The sequence below is a fragment of the Phyllopteryx taeniolatus genome, chromosome 14 (assembly GCF_024500385.1).
Source record: "Phyllopteryx taeniolatus isolate TA_2022b chromosome 14, UOR_Ptae_1.2, whole genome shotgun sequence".
Lineage (NCBI taxonomy): Eukaryota > Metazoa > Chordata > Actinopteri > Syngnathiformes > Syngnathidae > Phyllopteryx > Phyllopteryx taeniolatus.
Genome location: NC_084515.1, coordinates 13,106,997 through 13,119,785, shown reverse-complemented (window position 1 = coordinate 13,119,785; position 12,789 = coordinate 13,106,997). Strand labels below are relative to the sequence as shown.

Genomic DNA, 12,789 nt, shown 5'->3' with positions numbered 1-12,789 from the left:
AAGCGGCTCAGAAAATGGATGGATTAATTAATACATTACAGGGGGTTCTTGGTTCACAATGGGGTTCTCGGTTTACAACTGAGTTCTGGTGTAAACATAAACCTGAATTTTTTCATTAGTTGGAACGTGCGATACGCTATCACTAACCTACGCTAATGCACTAGTCAAGTCATGATTACAGTAAATATTTCTGTCTCAATATTCCATGTTCCAGTTTCCATGCCTATGGTTATTGAGAAGAAGATATATTTAGGAATGACTTAAAAGTCACAAAAAAATTGTCCTTAATCTCCACTATAGTTATTATGCCTTTTCTGCAGACTACTTTCGTTAGGCTTATGATTGGGTACAAGGCTGAGTGGCTATAGTGCCACCTCTTGTATTGGCAGGCACTTGATGGTCTGCAAAAGTGCACATTTTCTGTTACTTTTGAACAACGAGAGTGGAAAGTGTAATACTATCATATGCTTTTAGAAATATCTTTACAGATTAGAATCAAGTAGCAGGAAAGCTCTCTCTCTGTGTGTGTGTGTGCACGCGTGTGCTGTGACGTGGTGTGCGCATTCGGCAGCAAACCTGGCCAAGCCTGTTCTGACACGTTTCACCTTGCCTCTCTGGTGTTACCTCTCCAAGGCAACGCCCTGCACATTCCCACCGTGGAGCTCTGCACTCCCGAGACAACACAATGCACAGCTAACGCGAGTCACCCGGACAAAGGGGAATCCTAACAGTGCGCCGAAACAAATCCATTAAATCGTAAACAAGATCTCCACAGACACACACAGTTTGGAATCCGGTGACAGCGTTCCATTGCGCTTGCACTTTGGTTCTATTTGTGATTTAATTATGAATGGGATGGCAAAAAGGCCACACCACTACAACCTGTGTCTTCAAATAGGGTCTTTTCCGCCACAGGAACCTTTTAAGGAACCGTCCTAATTACCGTGGTAGTTTGTCTTCCCTCTGCGTTTCTACCACGAACAACTACCAGGATACATAGGGTTCCCCAGGATTATTTTGTTGCTCCTGTCACCCCAGAAGAAGTTAAGACTACCAGGAACTCTTGAGAGGGCGGGCTCTGATGACAAACATTGGTTGACACCGACCTCTATCATTAGCATCACATCACTGTTTACTTTTCACATTCAACAGAGCCGCCATTACTGTATGTATGCAGTGTTACAGCAAGGCTTGAAATAAGCATTGTAATTTGCGGCTCAAAATTTGCATTTGGTGGCTCATAAAAACTAGCGATGCACTGAAATGAAAATGTTTAGCCAAATTCAAAAACTAACAATGAGGAAACAAAGGACGGAAAATGAAAACCAAAACACCGAAAGAATTTATTATGCCAATTAGTCGTAAAATTGTATTTATGACTATGACTGTACTAACCAAGGGCTGAGCAATAAGGCCCTAAAAATTATCACACTTTATTTTTTCATATCGTCCGATCGCCATTATTATTCATCCACCCATTTTCTTCCGCTTATCCGGGGTCTGGTCTCAGACTTCCCTCTCCACAGCCACTCATGTCGTCAGACGTGTAGACCGCTCCGACCACTGCTGGCAGCAGTGGCAGGCTGTGCAGACTTCGCTCGCATTTTCATGCTTTCCACATAAATACTTGCTGATACTTCTTCAAATCATGGAACAGGTTTGTTGTGTTGCCTGTTTTTGAGTACACCTGTAGGTCCTATGCAGGTCACGTGATGTTCTGCCCACAGTCAGAAGCCGGCCAAGTGTTATCATTTGGCCTAGTTTCATATCCGTGAAGAAAAAACAATGTCGCACTTGTTTGGGAGCTGAAAAAGAAAGCTGATATGACTACTGACTACTACTTTCAAAAAAGGTGTCAAAGTGCCACAAACTGACAGTAATAAAACAAGGAGCTAGGCTAGATGTTATTTTATTTGGTGCTTGGCCAAATAAAATAACGGCTATATCATATAGTCCCGAACACAATCCCCCAAAAGTAACTCAGTTGCGCCTAATGGATAGTTACTTGTAGAAAATTGAACAGGAAATTGGGGGCAAATACCAGGGCTCGTACTTTGACGAACTCCTACAAGGGAATTCACCCAGGTGAACCCCTATCAGAAGCGAGTATCCTAGATAGACAGGCTACGTTAAATCCGCTCTGCTCTTGCCATATCATCTGGGTGAAGCATGGCGTCAAATTTGATATGATGTGAAAATGTTTTTGTCCTTGACACCAGTTCTACCAATTGACAAAAAAATGTTTTTTTTTAATTCTACAATTGAATAACCCTTTAAGGTAGTCTCTCTAAGAGTTAGGGTTAGACACGTCACAATGGGGGCTTCCAAGCTTTGTGATCACGCAGCACTTTTTGTGATAGTCATATGCAGGAAATACAAACATACATACAGCGTTTCCTGTATGTGTTGTCTGTGCTGCTCCCTTTCTGTTTTGGAGCAGAAGTGAGTATGAATGTATCCTAAAACACACACACACACACACACACATACAAAAAAGAGGATCTGAGACAAGAGGGTCTTACCAAATATGTAAAAATCAGTTCTTGCGACTGTTTACTGTTTGTTTACCGTATTTTCACGACCATAAGGCGCAGTCTCAGTTACAGAAATTTAAATTTTGCTTAAACACTGAATCTGGAATAAACTAACTTTAATATTATAAACACAAGAAATCAAATTTGCGATAAAAGACGTCAGTGGTATTTGTTTGTTGTTTTGTATTTAAATAGATAACATGAATTCTTCTGTCTCGTTATCTTCTATTTATCTATCGCCAACTACCTTTCTTTTTTATGTAAATCTTTTTTCAAAAGGCCAACAACAAAACAACCCCCAAAAATAAGAATGTCCTTTTCATAAAAATCCAAACAGTCCCTGCCTAGGAGTTGATAAAGGGCATTAAAAAAACAATTCAATTATGTTATATTCTTTGTTACAGCCACGTTGCTCCGCACACGACTAACAGGTATGTCCTTTAACTTTAGTGAACAGATAATCTGCCTCCCACCTGTCTTGGAAGTTAACTGTTTTCCATCTTACGTTTGGCCATTTTTGCAAAGGGGAGGTGTAAATTTGCTCGAGGAGACTAGTAGCATAGTTGCTAACGACTGCAACAGAAAGGGAAGAGGCACTTGCCGATCTAGACCAATGGGTCAACACACTAGCAAAGCATTCTGGGATTTGTAATATTAGTAGCGCATGTGCTATATACCGGCGGGCCAGCTCTAATACACATTTGATATGGTCTTGAGGGCCAAATATAATTACATCATGGGCCAAATTTGGCCCCCGGGCCTGAGTTTGACATATATGATCTACAAGGTAGTATTTTTCCTAATATTTGTGTATGTTTCGACTTTGATTGTGCAAGCGTACCTACTGTTTTGACTTGTCCCATCCCATGAGCAAATCCCTGATGCATTTCTTTTAGTGATATTGTGATAACACTGAAAACCGTCATTATTTTGCTCACTACATTTGTGATGACATTTTTGAATAAAGTTTTCATAAGGTTTTATCTCAACCCACAGTCTGCAGGTTCCCCACGTTATTGTGATAACACTGAAAACCGTCATCATTTTGCTCACTATAATCCTGATGAAATTTTTGAATAAAGTTTTCATAAGGTTTTATCTCAACCCACAGTCTGCAGGTTCCCCACTCCTCCGGCCTCTTCAGAAAGTCAAATCTTCTTAAGTTTACCTTTCCTCAACCTATGCAGGCCAAAGAGATTAAAAGATGCTTCCTTTCAAACAGACGCTAAAACAGCACCGTATAAAAATGAATTTGAGTTCACTTTTCCAAACCAACGTCATTGCGTGAGGGTGAATATTGCTGAAATAAGTCTGTAGTGTGAAACTCGAGGGTTTCTGCATAGAGTGGGTATACTTTATTGGTGGCTTGTTGCTTTAAATAATGCTGCCATCAAGTATTATGGTTAAAATATGTCCTTTCATAAAGAAAGGTTGGTCAGGGGTAACTTTTGCTAAAGGCTGGTTAAAGGTTATATCGAGGCATCTTTCATATGCATTTTTAGAAAATCGAAAACAACTTTTCCTCCAAGTACTTCCAGGTTATCTCGCTCGGATAGGAAAGAAAAAGAAGGTTCCTAAGCAAAAAACAGAATCTGAAAATGCCCGCCAGCCTCAACAAAACTATTATCATGGGGGGGGGGGGGGGGGGGGGGGGGAGAAAAAAAGAAAGAGCATCACATGACCTACTTGCAGCACAGGGCTAGACCCGAGGATGGCGCGCTCCATGCCGCTGCAGTAAGTCTGCTGGCTGAGCGCTGTCAGACAGTGGACCAGATAGCTGCTGCTCTCCGTCTTGCCCGAGCCACTCTCGCCGGACATCACCATGCACTGGTCCACCTTCCGGTTCAGCATTGTCCTGTAGGCCAGGTCGGCCATGGCGAAGATGTGCGGGCTCAGCTTGCCGAGCGGCTGGTTCTCATACATCTTGACGTACTTTGGGTTGTAGTACACCGGAAGGAATTTGTTAGGGTTGAGCGCAATGAGGACGTTGCCGGCGTACGTGTAGATTTTGCGCTTGAGGAAACGCCGCTGCAAAGCCTCCACAACAGCATCCTCGGTCACGGCGGGGAGGCTGCAAAGATCGTCATACTCCTCCGCGGGTTTCTGCTCAGCCTCCTCCAGGGCAAAGTAGTACCCGAGGCTCTGCGGGTGCCACTTCTGGGCCTCCGGGGGCCACAGCAGGACCCTCTCAAGGGGTAAGTCGTCGAACCGCAGCCGCCGCTCCTCGTCGCTGCTCGTCCTCACCTCCACTAGGCTGTAGTGGCGGCTGGTGTCCAGCCCCAGAGTGACCACGGCGCTGGAGACCACCGCCCCGGCCGTGTCCCCTGCGGCCACCTGCAGCGGGCAGTGGGTGGCCGCATCCTCAGACAGCCTCTGGTAGATCTGTACGACACGGGCCTCTCCATTGGAAGTGCTCATCCTGACACAAAGAAGAAGCCGGATGGAAGCCAAGAAATGAATATTTGTTGACAGCAGCTCATCCACTTACTGAATTTATGATCAACTCTGATGTAACCATGAGCAAATTGATGATTATCAGTGTTATCATGAAATTGCTTAAAGAAATACATCAGGGATTTGCCAATGGGAGAGACAAACCAAACCAAGTACCCAAAATGGCCAAAATACTGTATCTAAAAATACACAAATATTAATAAGTTAGTTGAAGCCCTACAGCTGATATTAACTGACAAGGGTTATACAGAAATAAAGCGAGCAAACGAAACCGAGTTGGTCTACTAGACTTTCCGTTACACAGGGGTGTCAAACTCATTTTTGCTGCGGACCACATCGTAATTATGTTTTCTCTTCTCTTAGAGGACTGTTATGACTGTGAAAAAAATCATCACATGATCTAAAACTATCCATAAGATGCCTTCCGCCAAGCTCCTTGGTTGTAACAAATGCATCTTACGTTTTCGTTTTCTTATTTTGTTTTCTTCTACAGTCCACGTCTTTTACTTCTCACTGGTTTGCTGTTGCACAGCATCGCAGAAACTGAACGCAAAAACTTGTCAGAGACGCTAATTAGGGTTAGTTATGGTTACGATCATTTAAAGTTTAAATTTTAAACCAAAATGACAGTCATAACTCCTAACACGGTTTACTGGTAAATCATTAAATCTGGAATAACATATACGGTTTTTAAAAAAATATTTTTTTTAATACATGACCTTGAATAAGAATAAGATAAAAATATATTATTAACATTTGTTATATTGTCTGAATCAGCAAATCACAAACCGAATCAATGTATTGTTTTTGAAATGTCTCAATCTAAAAAAAAAATAATAATAATAATTAAAAAGAATTTTAGGCAGGCAATTAACGTTTTCAAGGTAGGATAACGTTAATTGTCACATAACTTTCGCGGAGCAATGCCGGTTACTTTGTGGCTCAAGTTGTATAAAATGTGTCATATCAATAACTTTAATCGCTTCCTGGTGCCAAATGCTACCTTTGAAATGAATCTTTTCCAATCCCAACAATTCCCTTCAAACAAAACAGTCACACCCTGAGCAACTCAGCTAACTGTGGCTCAGGTAACACGTTATAAAAGGCAAAATTGAGCTTACCTTTAAGAAAAAAAACACTCATTTCATCTCGAAAAAAAGCACTTCTGTCGAGGAGTTTTTCCAGTATATTGTTTATATGTATAAAAAAATAAAAAAATCAAATGACACGACGACGGGGGGGAACCCACAACAACTATTTATTTTCACCTGTGCTTTCCGGTGAAAGTAAGCGAAGGAACCACTTGAGTCCGCTTTTAAATGACGCAGAAGCAACGTGGGAGCACTTCGGCGTCGATAATGCTCCCTTTTAAAAGAAAGGGGAAATGTCTCGGAGAAGTTTGGAGGATTAGTGTGACGTCTTCTCCTGCTGCTGCTCGCCGTCTGAGAGAAGTTGAAAAGTTACTTCCTACATTTTCACCCCCACCCTCCACACGTCTCCTCGATGTGGATAACCGTTCATAGTTTTGTCACAAATGATCTTAAGTATGTCACCTTCTAGGGAATATAATGTATCTGTAAATATAAAGTTAAAGCGTCAGGTTTATTCGAAGAGTTTGAGAGAGTTTAATAGTGAATGGCACGTGCACGCTAATGAAGCTAACAATATCATGTCATTGCAGGTGGGCTCGGGCGCCCTCCAGCGGCAGGTAGGTATCACTACAAGTTTTTCTTTTTAGGGCAAACGTGATCAAAAGTATGTAAGGAATTTATTCATCACTTTTACATGTAATATGATATGACTTACTGCTATTTTCTTGCACAAACTGATATTACAGATAATATACCATAGGATTTCTAGCATGCAATCGTTCGAAGTTAAACAAAGATTTATAACTAATTAAAACGTCCAGACATTTTTTTTTCATTTAAAACAAAGTTTTATTGTAAACAAAAACATTCAGACGTTTTATATAGTGCTTGTTCTCATTGGAGCACTCTGTATCACAGCTGACTTTGGGCAAGAAGCGGTGTACACACTGGGATGGCCGCCTGTCAATTGCAAGGGAGACATAGACAAACATACACACTTGCAATCAATATATTCGGCACTAGCGGATTCACCCGTTCATATGCATATTTTTTTCCTCATATTCCAAATTTTGTCCTAATATCTTTGTACTCTTGGTCTTTTATATTTATTATGTTGAGTGTATTTGTAGTCATTGCTGTTGTGATCCAAACCCGCCTTATGAATGTTGCCATAAGAGTTGTCACTTTTGTTCCTGCTGGACTGAGCCAGTCTTCCAAAAAAGACACACTGGATCCAGTTCAGTAGGCACACGAGTACACAACCTGAAGCAGCGAAAACTCCAACTGGAGCCCAACGGCCATAAAGCGTCAGTGTACATGCTAAGACGCTGACAACATTCCTTTTTTACGGCACAGGTGCGTTATCTTCAGTGTCAGCTGCTGAACTTAGCCACTGTGAACACTTTATTGTCCGTGCTCACTTGCGAACTAAGTTCTGCGTCTTCACAAAAGCAAGACATTTTGTTTTTTAGTATAGTATTATGAATATTTGCAGGAAAAGCCTCTGGGGGAAATCTGAACTGAAAGGGAAAAAAACCATTATTTTATGAAATATGCAGCTCAAAAAAAGAGAGTTGAATTAATGCTTATGTGCATGTTGAGTCCTGTTGTATGGATTACCAGTAACAATGCCCACAGCATCCACATAGAATTCCATGAGAGAGGTGCTAATTCACGAATAAAATACAGTGAGCCCAGGGAACAGGACCCAATGCGAATGGCGAAGATTTGCGAATAGTAGACCCCCCACAAAAAAAGTTTAAACCGTGAAAATATCCCACACTTTAATCCCAAAACAGTTTCTATCATTTCTAAATTATTTTTGGCTTATGGATCATTTGAATTGGGGAAAAATGCATCGGAAGTGCAAGGACCCTGGCGTGTATGTCGCCGTGTCACAGCCCGTAAAAATTCCAATTACTACTTTCCTATTGGCCATTTTATTTTGTTTTTGACTTACTGATACATAGATACAGCATTCTTACTGTAATTTTTAAGTAGAAATGACTCTTTAGCTTTAGTTGGGGCACTTAGTTGTTACCACCTATAGCATTCCGGATCTTTCTCTGCATCATCTTGAAAAGTTTACCAACCTGCTTTCTCTTCGCCTGCCTGCTGGCTATCAAGTGGCCGATCCTAGTTACTCCTCTGCTAACATGGCACCTTAGAAGGAACAGGGTGTTTGGACAGCATGTTGGGGCGTTACAGAAAGAGCGAAAAAATACGCAGATAGGCACGAAGATGTGCGTTTTCCAGCAAATAGTTAGGTTCTCAAGAAAAAATTGTGAATAGTTGATTTCCAGATGGGGGTTCACTGTCATCGCAAAAAGTTGACATCTGGTCACTACAATGTTCATAATTAATTTCCCTAATGTACTGTGCCTGCCTACCTACCTACATAAACACATATCCCAAACTTTATTGAGCCAATGCACATATTTGACATTACAAAAATCCCGCGGCACACCACCAAATGAAAATGTATTGAAATAATGATGATCTTGTCTCAGTTTACTCACAAATTTACTTAGTGTGAAAGCGAGCCCTATCGAGTTGAACACAAAGATCTTCTGTGGTATGAATGGCAACAGATGGATAAACAGGTTAATGGGTACTTCTGCCATCCAGTGGAAGAGCGTTGAATTTTTCTGCTGGTCACTATATGTTGCTGACATAAATAGATGAACTAAGATATATTATTTGTCGTAAGTAAATCATACTCATCACTTCAGTTGCTATGATTACGTTACTCTCAATACTGATGTATGGCAATACATAAACTTCTTGTGAGAGAAACCAAAAGTGTGATCAAGGGTATCCGGGCAAGGTTACCTGAGCCCGCCCGCCATGATGTCACTTGTCACCTGGATGCTCCTGCGGCAGAAAAGAGGCAGCTGCGTCCTTTGTGGTCGTTCCTGGTTGCGGATAGATGTGTCATCAGTGAGGCGGGTAACAATACCTGCGAAGCTCTCGCATTCACGCACGGCTGGTGAAACCCCTTCAGGATGGAGGAAATTATGAGGGGAAAGACAAATAAGGACGTGATGATAACAATGTAAAAGGAAATGGAACTTATTTTCGCCATCGGGATGTTTCGGACGGCTCAGTCCAATATCCGTCCATCCAGCCATTTTCTGTACCGTTTGTCATCAGTAGGGCAGCGGATGAGCTGGAGCCTATTCCAGCTGACACACTGGACTGGTCACCAGTCAATCACAGGGCGTATTTAGACCAGCGATTCCCAACCACCGTGCCGTGCCACATTCGCGTGTCGTTAGAGATTACCAAGTGTGCTGTGGAACATAATCCAACTTCACTTTATTAGTCCGTAAATTGTAATTTCCTGTGAACCCTTGCATATTTGCAGTTTGTCATTTACAAATTCACCTCTTAGCGGATTTTGGGGGGAATTTATCTTCCGTTATTTGCTAAAAAACTCACTTGTTGACTGTTGTGCTCAGGCTGAAGCAATAACTCCACACAAATAACAAGGGAAGGCTGTATTCACTAAAAATAATGTATCTTTGTTCGTCAACTGCCAGGAATATATAGTGACAGGCAGAACAATGAAATTCTCTTCCACGAGGTAGCAGACAGTAGACTTTAGCCTGTGTAGCCGCCATTTATACAACAGAATAGTAGCTTTGTGTTCAACTAAACAGGACAGGATTTCACATTAAGTACATTTCTGAGTAAATTGAGACAAGGTTATATCATTATTTCAGCACACGCTGTATCCTTTTTGTTGCATTTTTGTTTGGCAGTGTGCTGTGAGGTTTGTTAAATATGTGGCTTGGCTCAGTAAATTTTGGGAAATAACTGTTTAAGACAATTATTCACATCTATGGACAATTTCAAGTCTTCAATGAACCTAACAAGCAAGTTTTTGGAATGTGGGAGTAACCCGTAGAACCCACGCAAACACTGGGGAACACGCAAACTTCACCCAGGAAGGGAGGAGCTGACATTGGAACCCCAAATGTTAGAACTGTAAGGCAGATGAGCAAACCACTATTTTACCAAACTGCCTTGACTAATAACACTAGTGTGAAATTGACCAGAGAAGTTTCCTCTCCAGTGTCTGTCAGTCATCTACAAAACAGTGAGTAGTTTTACTTCATGAGAGTCTGATATGATCTGAACCATGATGTTTTTAGTATGCTTACCTCCGCATGTGGAGACGGGGCCTTCAAACCTGTCCGGTTCGTGTTGTACAGCCATACGCTCCGTGCGACAGTCAGTCCGGAGATGAGCATGTGGGCAAAAAAAGAGAGGCAGGAGAGGTTAGGGGAGTGGAAACGGGAAATGGGTGGGAGGTAAAGGAAAAGAGGATAACAAGGACAGGTGTTAAATGGACTTTTTTTGGGACGTTGTGTTAAACATAAATAAAAACAGAATACAATGATTTGCAACTCTTGTTCAACCTATATTTAATTGAATACACTACAAAGACAAGATATTTAATGTTCAAACTGATGAACCTCATTGTTTTTAGCAAGTAATCATTAACGTAGAATTTTATGGCTGCAACACGTTCCAAAAAAGCTGGGATAGGGTCGTGTTTACCACTGTGTTACATCACCTTTTCTTTTAACAACATTCAATAAACATTTGGGAACTGAGGACACTAATTGTTGACGCTTTGTAAGTGGAATGCTTTCCTATTCTTGCTTGATGTACAGCTTCAGCTGTTCAACAGTCCGGGGTCTCCGTTGTCGTATTTTACGCTTCATAATGCGCCACACATATTCAATGGGAGACGGGTCTGGACTGCAGGTAGGCCAGTCTAGTAGCCACACTGTTTTACTACAAAGCCACGCTGTTGTAACACGTGCAGAATGTGGTTTGGCATTGTCTTGCTGAAATAAGCAGGGGCTTCCAAAGTTTATCAGTTTGAACATTAAATATCTTGTCTTTGTAGTGTATTCAATTAAATATAAGTTGAACATGATTTGCAAATCATTGTATTCTGTTTTTATTTAACGAACTTCATTCCGAACTTCATTGGAATTGGGGTTGTATACTATTTTTCATATTTATTTGTTTTATATAAAAAGGGTACAAATTTAGTATACTGAACATTTGTTATACAGTCCACTAAATGATCAAGTCTTCACATTTTATTACATAACTAATGGAGGAGTTGAGACTAAATTAACTCTAAATTATTCGCACACATTGAAAAAAGGTTAGTTTAGCATTTGTACCGTGGAAAATGTACCGTTTAGTTACAGTTCATTGTATACTTGGCATTCTAATTGGAGTCTAAGCTATCATTCATTCTCTTGCCTTATGTCTGCATGCGTCTTGTCTCTCAGGGGGTCATTGTTTTTGTTTTGGACTATGCGGAAGCTTCTGAGTGTGAAACCAGATCCAGTCCGGCGTGATGGGCAGAGCATGGCGAGGATTCCTGGGTCCAGAATAATGGGTTAGCTGACCCCCAAGAGGCCTGACCAGTACATTAATGCGGCTATGGGTGGTAGACTTTCAAGGTAAACTATTGCAAATGACGCAGGTTACAGTATGTGGGTTAAAAGCCTTAATCCCTTATTGCAGTTAAAGGTTTTTTTTCTTGATTATTATTACAATGTGATGACCCTTGTTCCATTGAGGTGTCTATTAATAGTATGACTTTAAGGTTGGTAATGAGGAACTCGTGTGTCCTCCGCCTCCTCAGTATAAAGTACAGGATGTTGGCAGTTAACAGAAGCCTCTCACATGGAGATGCCACAAAAAATTACAGCATCAGTTAACAGAAGACACACAGGAATTTATAGCCTTTGTCTAAGAACCCGGCGATGGCCGTATAGTGCCACAGGTCTATGAACCTGTGCCTGTAAAGTGACACAGCACCAGAGTCGTAACAGAAGACCAGGCAGTTGTCTGTTTTCGTTTTTTGTTTAAAACATTATTTTTTTTTAATTTATTTATTTTTTAAACACATAACCCAGCGAAGGCCAGATGATGTTGCTTTCACACTGCAGCTCAGTATTCGAGTTTAACTGACTTCGACTTTTAACATTGAACACAGCAAAGATGGGATATTGCCACAACAGTATACACTTTCACACAGTGACATAGTATCAGACCTGTAACATTGATCCGCCTCTGCATTTTACAGAGAATTGAACAAAGGCATGATATTGTCGCAGCTGTGTGCCCTTTTCACACAGTGACACGGATCACAAATTCAAGAGTTTTTTTCTGTCGCCCCTTTTCCCTTACACTCAGGCACGTCCCGTCTCTGTTTTGGCTCTGATATGACCTCATAAATTGGAACTTTGTCGGATCAAATTTGTCCCTCATGTCTGTGTCAGTGCTGTCTATATACAACTGCGACATAGCAGCTTTTACAGGCAGTGTGAAAGGGGGTGAAGTACCTGTCATCTTGGAGGAAGAGAGTGAAATGAATTGCTTGACATTCTTCACATTCTCAACTTGGAGTAATGTAATACATAAGGAGGGAGGGCCGGCGGAGTGAACAGGCGGCAGGCATGTTTTTGGATGCTGTGCTTGGAGTTTGGAGCTTGGGCCGTAGAGGGCACTGTTGTCTTTATCAAAGAAAGCCCCCCCCCCGCCCCCCAAAAAAAATGTGACAAAGCAGCTCAACATCCACTGTATTTTTCAGAGCAATAATTCAATAAAATAATAATCATCCAAAATTCATCGCCCCCACGGGATCATCAGTGGGTATCCAGTTGCATGCACAA

The 12,789-nt window shown here is 41.4% G+C and overlaps 1 protein-coding gene and 1 long non-coding RNA gene across 5 annotated transcripts in view; both read right to left on the bottom strand.

Moving 5' to 3' along the window:
• LOC133489548 (unconventional myosin-IXb-like) overlaps positions 1–6,604 on the bottom strand; it is a 31,677-nt gene extending 25,073 nt beyond the window's left edge. Inside the window, exons 1-2 of one of the 4 annotated variants that reach the window (XM_061798752.1) lie at positions 6,110–6,604; positions 4,221–4,953 (exon numbers count right to left, since the gene is read on the bottom strand). In XM_061798752.1, the coding sequence (XP_061654736.1) occupies positions 4,221–4,952 (732 nt within the window). In that variant the 5' untranslated portion in view covers position 4,953; positions 6,110–6,604. The remainder of the gene's footprint in view (positions 1–4,220; positions 4,954–6,109) is intronic. The other 3 variants (XM_061798751.1, XM_061798750.1, XM_061798753.1) reach the window with 3 other exon arrangements.
• Positions 6,605–6,707: 103 nt separating this feature from the next.
• LOC133489551 (uncharacterized) lies at positions 6,708–10,358 on the bottom strand. Its single transcript, XR_009791963.1, has 3 exons — positions 10,246–10,358; positions 8,912–9,372; positions 6,708–7,039 (listed from the first exon to the last, which is right to left on the bottom strand). It is a non-coding gene; the product is annotated as an uncharacterized LOC133489551 (long non-coding RNA).
• Between the last annotated feature and the right edge of the window lie 2,431 nt (positions 10,359–12,789).